Below are 13,071 nucleotides of genomic sequence, written 5' to 3' on the forward strand. Positions count from 1 at the left end.
TCTCAACTGGAAAAAAAATGCTGGTGTGTCAACAATTTTCACAGTATGGTCAATATTTGTACAGAATTCACCAACAAACAGTTAAATGTACTGATCAAAATATCTGTATTACAGTAGCAATCATAATGTTACAGCAGCACCAGAATGTTATACCAAATGGATTTCATATTTCAGTGTTTAGCAATTTGTGATTTTGGAGTGGTTAAAAAGAATTTCACAGTAGTAGCTCAGTCTTTTCCACATCTACATCACATATTAAAGAAATTATATATAGTACAGAATTTTTTAACGACATATTATTATGCAAAGTTTTCCACAGCCTGTAGAAATTTTATTTAGGAGTAGCCAAGTGTGCAGAAGGGAGCCAAGAAATAACAGGGAGAGGATATAAAACTTCTTCTCAAGTCTTCCTTCAGGTGAAATCTCTCTAATACTGTCCAGTGCACAGCTCAGTCAGGCAGATGTTTGCTTTCAGGTCAGCCTCCCTTCAGTGAGCACCTCACATTAAATCAGCTCTTGTGCATGGGGCCAAACAAAAATGTGTGCCACTTAAAATTCACACATGGCTATTTTGATGGCAGAATTTGAAAGGCAAGAGGGGATAGGGAATTGATACTGTGTGTGGGAGATAAATTATATTATCAAATAAAACACACTATTCATGTTGAAAATGCAATTTTCTGAGGTGTGAATAAAAAGAATTAGCTGATAATCTCTAGAATTAGAGAAGTGTGTTTTCCAAAGTGAAATTTACTTTTGTGCAAAAATTCAACTTTTACTTCTAAGTCATATTCATTGTAAAGGGAAAATATTTTACCTCTGTCGATCTGAGGAAAAGCTGTGCTGCTGTGTTTAGCTGCCACAGATTATTAATTTGCATTACTGAATATAAAAGATATGGTCAACACATTGTGAGGTATTGCAACACTGAGACATGACACATAATAAACTTGAGTTGGAAACTTAGACGTTAATTTACATCACTTACATAAATGGGAAAAAAATATTGGCCAAAACCCCCTCTGTCCTTAGTGCCCGTAACTTTCAACACTGCAGCAGCCTAAACAACATTTTCATATTTTGATATCTGGACTGAGGTACAAAAAAGTTCTATTTTCCAACTTGAATAATTTGCTCTGTGAATTCTGCAATGGAATTTATACATGGGATAGACCTGACAAAAAGCAGTAGTAAACAAAAATCTTTTCTAACAATTGATCTCAGAAACATTCACAGAATTCTATCAAGAACACCAGCTTTCTTCAGGCTTAGCTGCTCCAGGGGTTCCTAATTAAGGATTACTCATCCTACCACTTGACCACATTACACTGGAGAGCTACTTGCATTTTATCTGCTTGTGGGAACAAGATTACTGCTTGAATACATCATCTTTCACAAGATCGAAGTCTGTGTAGTACCAAAGGGAAATTCCGCCGGTCTCTTTTAACAGATTTGAAAACTACATGGCAATTAATTTCAAAATCATGTATTATTCTATATATGTGTGCCCTGTACATGTTTGGAATTACATTTAAGAAAATATAAAGAAACTTTCATGACACAAAAGAATAATAAAATCCAATCTGCATGCACTATTATTAACTGTCTTTCTTTATTAACTGACTTTGAGACAAAGGCAAGGGATTTAGGTACTACCATGTAAGCACAGAAGACAACACTTTTTACTATTTGAATTCCTACCATCAAAGATAGAAATCTTATTTTCTCAGTGTGCAATCTGAATGTATCCTCCAGAGCTGCTAGAAATAGATTCCATTGTGATAGACCTTTGAAATAATTACCGCAGCCAGAAGTCTTTTGTATTAGCAGGCAATGCCTTAAGGTTTCATTTTGTGGTAAGCTCTAAATTGATCTCCTGTGACACTTTCTGAGTAAGTGGTAGGAGCTACTAGTTTAAGATTTACTCCATAACTTTTTAAGTACGCCATGACCTCCTTTAATGCTGCAAGGAAGTTAATGACCTGAACATTTCACTTCTGCAGTTAGCAATGTCCTTCCTCGGCAATGGCACAATCCGCTGAGCCAATAGTGCTTTAACAAATACAAGTTTGCACTCAGAAACAACAAAGGAGAAAAGCCTTCCTGGAATTCAAGGTTGACCAGTAGTTCAAAGCAATTCAATTACTATAACAGTAAATAGGAACTGCATTTATTTTCCCATTGAATGTATTTAATGCATCTAAAAAAACCCTTTTCCTGGCTATATTTAACAGAGTCACACATACACAATTCTGTCAAAGCCACACAATTCTCTATGAAGACAGGTGACAGTAAAGCTGGATTTGGATGTAAAAATTATTTACTACATAATGGAAATGGTGCAAAAATATCTGGATCATTGAGCTCAAAGGGTCAGTGGTTTGGAAGTCTAACCAGCAGCTAGTTAAGATTGTTTCACCTCAGTGGTTAACTCCAAGCACAGTTCTGTTTAGTCGCTTTAACAACCTGTACAGAAAGCATGCTCAGCAAGTTTGAGGACAATGACAGTTTTAGCAGTCAGTACCTACCTGGAAGGAATGCTATTCAAAGGACCTTCACAACCTGGAGAAATGGGCTGGCACTGAATTCTAAAGTGTTAATGCAAAGTCTTCAATCTCATGCTCCCATTGCTCTCTGTAACTATTTTAATTTGAGGGTATAGAGAAGAAATAGCCAAAATGCTCCCGGAGATGTGCAGAGAAAGGGTAAGGGGTCACAGACACAAATTGCATCAGGGAACAAGTGCCAGAAGAGTCTGTAGGATCTCCATGCTGGCAGAGACTCCAAACATACTGAGACATGGCTCTGAGCACTTTCAGTGTTTTCCTTTGCTGACACACATAAAGATAGATTAAATTAATGTTAGGTTACAAGGCCTAAAAGGTAAGGCATTTCCCACACCAGCACATCTATAGATTTCTGAGAATAAATGACAGAAACAAAGGGTCTAACCTCTTGCTTGTAGCCCAGGTCCACAAGTCTCCTGTGCTCCCGGACTGTCTTGGCGCACGTACCATGGTACCAGCTGGCACCTGCGCCATTTGTGTGTCTTCCACCTGAAATGAGAGGAGAAGAAATCCATCTAAACCTTGTAGCCATCAAACTTCAGGCAGCACAAGTGCTAGATAGTGCTTGCAAACCACCATAAGCTGTTGTTTATTTTTACTAATTGGTAATGGGCAATTCACAAAACAACCAATAACAGTATCATAAACTTATCCCTACTCTGTTAACTTTTTTTCTTCTTTTAGGATGAGGCCTAAAAGACACATGGAAGAAAGGAGGAAGAAAAGGTGGAAAGAAAAAAGGAGAAATAAGAAACAGAAAGGAAAAGTAGCTGCAGGAAAGAATTGGGACAGTGGGCTTGAGTGATTGCAAGGGTGCCTCAGGAAATTCCTGGGATCTTGGGCTGTTGAGTGGAAACACCTTACAAATGTGGAGTCAGCCAAGAAAACCAACACAACGGGTCCACCATACCAAAAATAAAACACAAACAAAAAGAACTTTCAAAAACCCATCAATAACAAATACAATATTGCACTGCTTAAATTATTCTATCATTAACATAAACTGCTATGAAACTTTTACAAAGTTCCCTGCTAGTTCTGTACAATACCCCAGCCCTTAAATATAACAAATCCACCCAAGTATGTTTGTTGTCACAACTCTAAAATAATCCATAGCTCCAGCCATCAGCAGTTTGCATGTTTTAAACTATCTCAATGGTTTTGCACCTCAAGTTTCATTGCAACCTGCCTCTATGGGACAGCAACTAAGGCACAAGCCAGCTGAGTGTGTGAGTCCATCTGTCGCAGCATGTGTGCAGGTCAGAAAGATGCTAAAGGAAATATATTGAACATGTGTTTAGTATTAGTTCGTGTCATGAAATATAAATGACCCCATCTACCACTCTCTAACAACTCTTCTTTCTTATGCTCAGCACATTATCATGTAGCTCAGATACTGAGGATACTAAAGAGATAAGGAGCAGCCAGCATTTTAAAAGACAAAACTCCAACTCTCATTTTGACTATAAAAAGTTCTTGATCTCTATTTCTCTGGTGTTTAGAGTACTGATTTTTGCAGCTCCCCAATGCCCTTTTCAATCTTTTCATATCTTTTAGTTGCATAGAGTGTGATCTCCTAAAGAATTTGCAATGATCATTCTTATGAGATGATGAAAGCAACACATTACTTTAATCTCAATTTCTTATCATTAAGCTAAGCTTAAATTCTGTTTGTACCTCTGCAACAGATAGTAGCTTCATGGGAGATATTATCCATTTAAAAAATACATTTTTTATTATTTTTTCAAGTAAGTCTAACTAATGGCATCAGAATTTTCTAAACTTTGTCTCCATCAACAACAAGTTCTTCTTGTATGTCTAGATCTTCCCACACACTCAGATAGATATTACAGAACTACCCAAACCTGTTCTTAAGCAAAAATTGTTCCACCTTCTGGAATAGTCCTCAACATTCTGTGATGAATGTAGAAGACATAGGGCATATAGGGGATATCCTCAGCTCTGGGCTGTCTCAGAGCTTAGAGGGATAGAAAAATGAAGGCTATGGTAGGTTGAACAGTGTGGCACTCTGTTCAACCTAGGAATCAGCTCTCCTAAACATATAAGCTTGAAGTTCAGCACTTTGGATATTTTAGAAAGATTTGTTTTACGTGTTTAGAATGTCAAAACAGTTTCTAGGAAAAATTTATTCTGGAAAGTAATTCTTAGTTCTTGCAATGTTCTTTCCAAGGAGTTGGAACAAAATGTACCACTGATTCCCTGTGGGCCCAACTGAGTCTATATATCTGTTGTGAAACCTTGATTCAGATGTGTATCCTACTTTTCTAAATAATGCAGAGTAGAAAAACAACTACTGCTAAGTAACGGAATTCAGCAAGCTCTAGAGGTAGTACAAGTTTAAAAATCTTGGTTGATTGTCTCACATACCTGTAACTATGACAGACAGGAGAAGCTTCACATTCCCTTTCCTCAAACAAAGAGTCTGGGCACTCCCGACCCGCATTGGCAGGGAGCTGGATGATGACTCGGTGACGGGACTGCTTCCTGACTGTGACACCCCCTGCAAAGAGTACAATAGCTGGTTTCTACTGCTGCTACTTAAGGTTGAAAGTAATTAGGGTGAAAACAAGGTTTTTGAACCAATTGCCACAATATTGACATGCTATTTTACCCATAAGCAGAAAAATTAAGCCTAATAGAAAAAACACTTTAATTTCATCTCAAAGTCAGAAAGCAGAACTAAACAGAAAGCAATACCAGCAATACTGAACAAATGAACAGACAGCTGAAATGAATAAACAGTTCAAGAGAACAAAAACTAAGCCTGCTTAGTTTGCTGCTGTACTTTACAGTTTGAAGGTGTAAGCTTGTTCTAAACATTTACATGTAAAACTAGAAACAGAAATTTCATTCTAGAATTCCTTTACAGTTTGCAGTTTTTAATTATTATGGTCATCCATTATTAATGCTAAACAGCAAATAGTTCCTGTAGGAATTTTGATTTCAGTCATCTTCAGGTATCGGTTCTTCAGGCAGAAAATTAAGAGAAAAGCTACAGATCTGTATTAGTTCCACAGCAATGCCTATGTTAGGTAAAAATCTTGGAGGGTTTTTATTTTTTTCACAGAGAGCAGTAGAGCAGACATTTGGCTGACTGGGCTGATATCAGCTTTGGGTGGGTTATTACAGCAGCTGCAGCTTGTCTGATCACAGAAGCGTGCTGGACCACGGCCAAGCAATTGTAATTAGGAGTGAGCAGTAGGAGAATCCCGGCGGTGGCTCTCCACCACCTGGCCACTCTTCAGACCAGAGGAAACCCTTCACTCCCCAGTCAAACAGCTCCAGGAGATGCCAGGAGCTGGCACAAGGGGCAAGACAGACGTGCAGCCCAGCAAAGCCACTGACCTTCTTGCTGGCACAAATGGGTAAACCCCATGAAATAAAAATTGTTCTTTTAGTATGGACTCACTGAATAGACAAAACACTCACAGTTCACAAATATACTGTTTTATAGAAGCTTGTACAATAGTATGTGGTGAATATTCAGGAAGATATGCTCATTGCATCAAGAACTTTCTTAAAACCCACAGAAATGGCAACAGAAAACGATGGCATTTTTGCCCAGTATGATCTCCTCCAACAAAAACATTTCAGAAAGAACAATTAATACTGCTACAAAATAACACATATATAATAATGAATAACTATTTCATAGATTCAATTCCCCGCTCTTTTTCAAAGGTTATGAATTTAGTCTTCCTAACCCCTTTTTTCATTTGTTAGAATGCATTGAACACTGATAGGAATTACTGGAAAAATGCCTTTATGCTTGTGTCCCTTACCAAGCATAAAGAATTGGGTGTGACAGCCCAAGTCCGCATGTTTGATGTAACAATATCTTTTACATTCTGAGAGTAGCTGTGAGTAATCACCATGTCCCACACAGGGATTATCACCCTGTGGAAGAGGGAGTATTACAGAGTCTGTCTGTAATAGTACACATTAGAAAAGTGCCTCATGTTGAGCTTAGGAAAAGAACCATAAAAAGTGGCAAATATTAAGCCTGTCATCATGCTAACTTCATGTGTGATTTCACTGTAATAAAAATTCAGGGGAGAACTGCACTGTTTTAAAGAGCTTTGCCAAGTGTATTAAACTGGTGTTGGATTTTATGTTTAAATCAGAACACTCACATCAATGTAAAGTCTGTTGATTTTTATTAACTCTCCTCAATTTTCCTTGGAATAGAAGCAGCCAGACAAAATTATGTACAACTGCATATCTATTTAGCTACATACCTATCTCCTTGTATATAAAGACTTGGGTTTTTTTCTGATGAGCAAACAGCATAAACTTAGGTGTTTCCAAACCCCATCTCATAATCTGACAATTAAAATGCTAACACTGTGTAAGTATTGATGTTAAGATGATAAGCTGACGATAACAGCTATGTGTCTACCCTGTAACTAGTTATCTCTTTATCAGTGTAAGATGCAAATGGGAGTTTGTGACATTAGGCAAAATGTGGGAAAAAATCCAAACAGATGCATATAGAAAATGGATAGAAATAACTGTTCTTTTCAGCAAAAACTCTATGTCCTCCCTGCAGCAGCTACACCAGATATTACATGTACTCTGCCAGAAAGAGATGTGTATAAGCATTCTGCCAAAAGTGATAGCAAGTAATTGACTCCCCATCTTTTACATACTTAAAATTTATTAACATGCAATGGATAAAACTACCTTCTTGACAGGAAGGACACGGTGTCCAGTCACTGAATGGAGTCACAATGCAGTCCTTCCTACAGGGAAGCAGACAAGGTCTCACAGTTTCAGGTCGAAGACTTTCAGGGCATCTAACAAAAAAAAAACAAAGAAGCATTATCAAATAAAACAATCACTCTGCAGTGTAGTAGTGAATTGTGTGAGGTACTCAATGCTTGTAGGCACGAGGACAGTGCTTGTTGCCCAGAATTCACCAGGATGGACCACAGCTATAAAAACTAGTAGCAATTAAATACATATGGTGAAAGCAAGCCAAATCTAGTGTATGCTGCACCTCAGGATTTAAATAATCATCATCCCTCACTCATCATGCTAGACTTTGTATCTTCAGAGTAATTTTCAAGCTTTCACATAATTATGAAGAAAAGCCATCCCATTATTTAGCTTAGCAAAATATATTTTCAGGTCTCATCACTTTATCATAAATATAAACTCTGGAAGGAGGCATATTTAAAATAAATAGCACTGCCTACCCAGGAATGAATAGGCATAAGCTGGCTGTGATTATGAGAGAAACCAGAAAAGGATTTAAAACTGCCAGATCAATGAGACTGAGAAAGACTGTCAGAAAAGGCAGAAAACCTTGCCTGTTTTAGGGAGAGTCTTGATCAGCATATAAAAAGGATTATTGGACTACCACATATGGGACTCATTACCCAGGTCATTTTCCCCATTCTGTGGGGATTCTGTCTTTTTTCATCAAGGAAAAACAACTCTCTGTGCCACAATACTTGTTTCAGAATGATACAATAACCTTCTCAGAAGTACTGAAAATATTTGAAATAATTTCAAAATTTCTATTGCTCCAAAAACATACAGACTGTGGACTGTCTGAAGAACATGTAAAGATGTAAGAAAAACATAACATCCATTTTTGTAAGCTTATAGATCACTATAGAAAAACATTACTATGATTAGCTTTCCTCTTTTTAGTCTAGGGCAACTGGGACCAGAGAGGTGAGAGAGGCAAGTCTAATGGTAAACCACCAGGAAAATCTAGTCTCCATGGTCAGCAGAGAGCTATGCCTGAGCAATATGAGGAGGACAAAAGCTGATTTGCAGTTTTACAGGAACATACTCTTCAACAATAATACTTGCTTGTCCAGGCTTTCCATCAGACATCTCTGCATTTTCCTGTCAATTCACATGTTGTTCTCAGTATGTGATCAATTACCATGAACAAGCACCAATTCCTTGGTGCCCTCTTAAAATGGGATCTCTACCCCTTCTCTTTTTTCCCCTCCCACCAATGTGAAAAAGCATGAAATAACACAGCTATAGCAACACAAATCTCCATTGCCCCTCTGTAAGCTCTCTCTACAATTTTTAGTCAACTTGTGCCTCAGTTCTATGTGATTCATAAAATCAGATTCTATATGCAAGGGTGTGTTTAGATATGATCAGATACACTTTAATAAAACCTCTGCTTCCAATCACATATATTGACAATATTGTCAGAAATTTCTTTAAGATTAAAATTAAAAAATGTTTCTGAAAAGCACTGAATGTTGGCTCGCTAATGGCTTTTCTTGCATTGGCTTTTCCCTTTAAAAAGAGGAGAAATTATAAGCATACAAAACAGTCTGAAATACACACATTCACCATTTTATGGAGAGCTTCATCTTTCAGGAGTGCTAAACACTACAATTGCTCTTCAGATACTTAGGCAAGGCAATTAGTTCAATTAGAACACCATTTCTATGCTTTATATTGTTTGTATTTACTATATATGGCTTAAAGCAAAGTATTGATTTTTTTGCAGTCCTTACTCAAGGTCAAATTAAACAGAAAAGATACATGCTGGAGTCTGTAACTTGTGAGGCAGATAAGGCCAATAATATTGATTGTATCATACCACAGTAATCCTTTTTATTAAGGGGAGTTTAAAACAAGGTTCCTATTTACATTTTCATGTTAAATGTCTGGGTCTTTAAAAATGATTCAGTGATTTTGATGTGACAATTTGAAGGAACAACCAAGACCTTTTTTCACTTCACATGATTAATTTATGAAAGAATAAAACAGTCCTCCTCCCAGAATTTAACATCAAATCAAAGGTAGAAGCATCTAGTAGATTTAAAAAGGATGATACATCATTAGAGATTTGTGGGGTTTTTTTCTGTAAATGCACCAAACAAAAGATAATTCTATCATGACTAAATAGAACAGCAACTTAATACAGATACACAACAATTTAGATTACTGAATGTGCAGACACTACTCCCCACATTTCCATTTAAAGTAAATTAGGCTTAAATCTACAGCCAAATAAAACAGCAAATGGCAGGCATCAAGCAAACATTTCGTGTGAAAATAGCTGCCTCATGAACTTTCTAAATGACCTCTGCTAGCAGTTCTTAGAGTTTTGAATCTGTTCTGAGTGGGATATATTTACAGACTGCAAATCCCTACAAAGATATTATCAAATGCATTTTACTAGCAGCTAATCTGTATTTAACCCTAGTAACACATTAAACTGTAAACCCAAATTACTGGGCCAAGGAAATAACTTAAAAAAACCCCACATAAGTGGGGAAAAAAACCCACAAATTTTGTCAAACTAATGTTCAAACTAATGCTTCAAATTAATGCCATGCCATTTTTCACTTGGTCTGGTTCTGAGAAGGGCTTTAGTGTATTTAGATTCATATCACTATTTTTGAGTGGAACTGCACTAATCAATACAGCATGTTGCTTGTTTGGAAGCAGCACAAGGATCTTCGAAATGGTGCTTCTCTGAATTTCACACATATACTCCAAGAATTTTATTGTGACTCAACCTGATGGTGGTAAGGAGCCAACTGGATTTATGTAGCTGTCAGCAGAACTACCATCATAAATACTATCCATTAAAATCCATACTGAGAAAGGTATTGTCTAGTCTTCCTGTTGTGCCAGTCTTGTATTTTTAGAAGATGAAATGTCCCCTCATGAGAACACACAGAAGAGGGTATTTTTGCCTTTGCAAGCGGTTTTTGGTGATAAAAATATAAAGCAGTAAAATCCAAGCATTATTACAGCATGAAGACACTTTTAAAGATCGTTACTTTTTCGGGCCTACTTGTCCCACGTTGACCCTGACACAGATGACCTTTCTTGTCTGCATCCCCACGGAACAGGTGGCCTCCCCATTCCAGCTGGCGGAGGAGTTGAAAGCAGAGACAGACGTGTCCTCTATGCACTGTCCCCACGGGCCAGTCTGCCAGTGGTACACAGTGCAGGAGTGCTCGTTGCAGCTGCGCGTCTCCTGCAGGGCGCTGCTGTTCGGGCACTGCACTCCTCCTGGAACAATAGCAGAGGGAAAATGATCCTTCACTGGAAGGAGATATAATTTTTATTAAAAAAAAACCCCACACATATCACAAACTCACTTTGAAGTTTTCTTAGTTATATATTATGTTTGATTACATGAAAGAAATGCTGTTCCTTTTTCCTCCTCTTCATATGCCCAATATCGACTTTCATAAATTTCAGTCAACAAGCCACACAGAACAGACTGTTCATGGACACCATGTAAGTCTGTACCAAAAGGATAACAAAATAATCATAACTTCTATAACACTAATGTGCTTGGAGTGGTCTACAGCCTTATTTTTCCAGTGTTCTTTAGAAGTAAACACTGAAAGACTGCAAGAGATCACATAAGGATGTATGAAGGCTGTAGACAGAAGAAATGGTCAATTATTCTAATTATACACATGTAAAAAAACACTGTTTATGTCTAATTCACAGATGAATTGAAAAGATTTTTGGAATTCTTCCCCTAGCTCCCAGTGGATGTTTATCCATATTATGTGAACCAAAGAGGATGGCACAGCTGGCAATTCCAGGTCCAGATTAAGAAAACAAAGCCTATTTCAGGTTAAGATTAAAATGCAATCAAGTGTCAATATTTGTGAAGAAAATCTATCTTTGTTGTGCTTGGTTTCTTTGATAGTATGTTCAGTTCATTATATTCAAGCACTTCAAACCTACTTTGGCCTCCCAGTCCTCCAGCAGAAATGAAGAGGTCTTTCCTATGAGAGCTGATCACGGGCTATTCCATGTCCAGCCCTGTGAGCAGACATCACACCCGCTAAATATCTGGGGATACTAGAATCTAGGTTTGAGATTCTGGCCTAAAGGAACGAGGGGACTCCTATCTCCAACTGATAGAACAGCAGCAAAAAATCTAAGCAACATTTTAGTCTCTCCTAAATGACAAGAAAAGTAGGAGAGACAATTGAAAGAGGAGCTTTTTATTAGTTAATGCTGATGATCCATACGACTTTTCTCTAAAATGTATGCTCCCACCAAATGCGTGTTATAGAGCATATTATTTATACCCCAGCACTGACCTTCAGGTTGACTCTACAGATATGTGGGAGGGAAGAGGTTTTAAACACCCGTTGTTGAAATGAAACAAAGAAGTAAATGTAACCAAAGAAACAATGGATGCTCCAAATACTCCAATTCAAGAAAGTCAAGTTGCCAATATAAAAATAGTTTATACTCCAAGTTGCTCTGCGTAGTCTAGATCTGCAGCAAATATGAGAAAAGGCTCATTCTAGTAAAAACAAAAGATAAAATCATAATTCTGAATTTATTTCTCTAGGAATATTTTTAATTTCTGTCTTTTTCCTAAAAATATTGATTCAACCAAGCAACATGAAACATCATATCAGTTGGAATTTCATGCCACAGACTAGCTAATATTAAATTTTGCAAAGCAGGATTAGAAAAACCTACAAATATGTGAATTTAATTAAAGAATAACTTCAATTTTTTGTAGAAAATGGATGCAACTCAAGTCTATCAGAATTGTTTAAAATATATTTTAAATATAGGTTTAAAATACTGAAAATATGTTTAAAATATTGAATGCTACAGGCACCAGTTCTTAAGACATTTGAGAATAAAGTGACAACTTAGGTTCAGTTTCGGCAGCTATGCAAGAATATATATTCAGGGGGGAAAAAGGGATTGATATTGACTTGTAAATGAAAAACATTGGGGCATGAATGTCTGCAGCTCAGTGGGAATCCAGTTCTGTTCAGATTAAACCAGGAGTTAAAAAACATGCAAAGACTGAACAAAATGTGGAAATAATACTACTAAAATAAAAATCAATGTGCCATTCCATCCAGGAAAACAGCATTCTCTTGTGCTTCCTCCAATTTAAGTAGGTACAGAAAATGCAGAAGGGGTTGGAAAACTGGCAGTTAGAGATGCCCATTACAACATCTGTGTAGGGGTAACAACTTTAGGAGCATATCCCTAGCAGAGTACAGGTTTGACAGGAATGTAAAAGTTAATGAGTATCACAGAAAAAAAAAAAAAATAGACATTTGAATTAATCAGAATATAGGAAAAAGGGACATACAATAATAAATACATCCTTTAATAATAAATGATCAGATGACAGTAAATGACTTCTTGGCAGTACTAAAAATAATAATTTCAAGGATACAAAAACCAATTGGGGCTGAAGCATTTAGTTTTGTGTTTGGATTTTTAAGCAAAGTAGACTTGGAAGGGAAAGCCTAGCTTTGCAGAAGGACTTGCATATTGCTCATAAAATAGTTGACAGAATTGTCATACACTTAGATTGCTTTTCTGCCTGGTTTGGAGCTGCTAAAGGGGTAAGACACCTTGCTCTAGGATATTCAATGATTGGATTTTAAAATTTTTTTTTGGTGACCTTGACTCGATAACTTTGAAATTTCAAAATGTTAAACATTTTTTTAAAGCATTTTGGATCATTCTAATTAATCATTTT

General features: G+C 36.9%; 1 protein-coding gene across 1 annotated transcript in view; it reads right to left on the minus strand.

Moving 5' to 3' along the window:
- The window catches only part of THSD7A (thrombospondin type 1 domain containing 7A), a 267,196-nt gene that overhangs the window by 51,230 nt on the left and 202,895 nt on the right, over positions 1-13,071 (minus strand). The window contains exons 11-14 of the mRNA XM_014273675.3: positions 10,361-10,595; positions 7,272-7,384; positions 4,956-5,088; positions 2,953-3,056 (exon numbers count right to left, since the gene is read on the minus strand). Coding sequence (XP_014129150.2) covers positions 2,953-3,056; positions 4,956-5,088; positions 7,272-7,384; positions 10,361-10,595 — 585 coding nt within the window. The remainder of the gene's footprint in view (positions 1-2,952; positions 3,057-4,955; positions 5,089-7,271; positions 7,385-10,360; positions 10,596-13,071) is intronic.

The sequence above is a fragment of the Zonotrichia albicollis genome, chromosome 1 (genome assembly GCF_047830755.1).
Source record: "Zonotrichia albicollis isolate bZonAlb1 chromosome 1, bZonAlb1.hap1, whole genome shotgun sequence".
Classification (NCBI taxonomy): domain Eukaryota; kingdom Metazoa; phylum Chordata; class Aves; order Passeriformes; family Passerellidae; genus Zonotrichia; species Zonotrichia albicollis.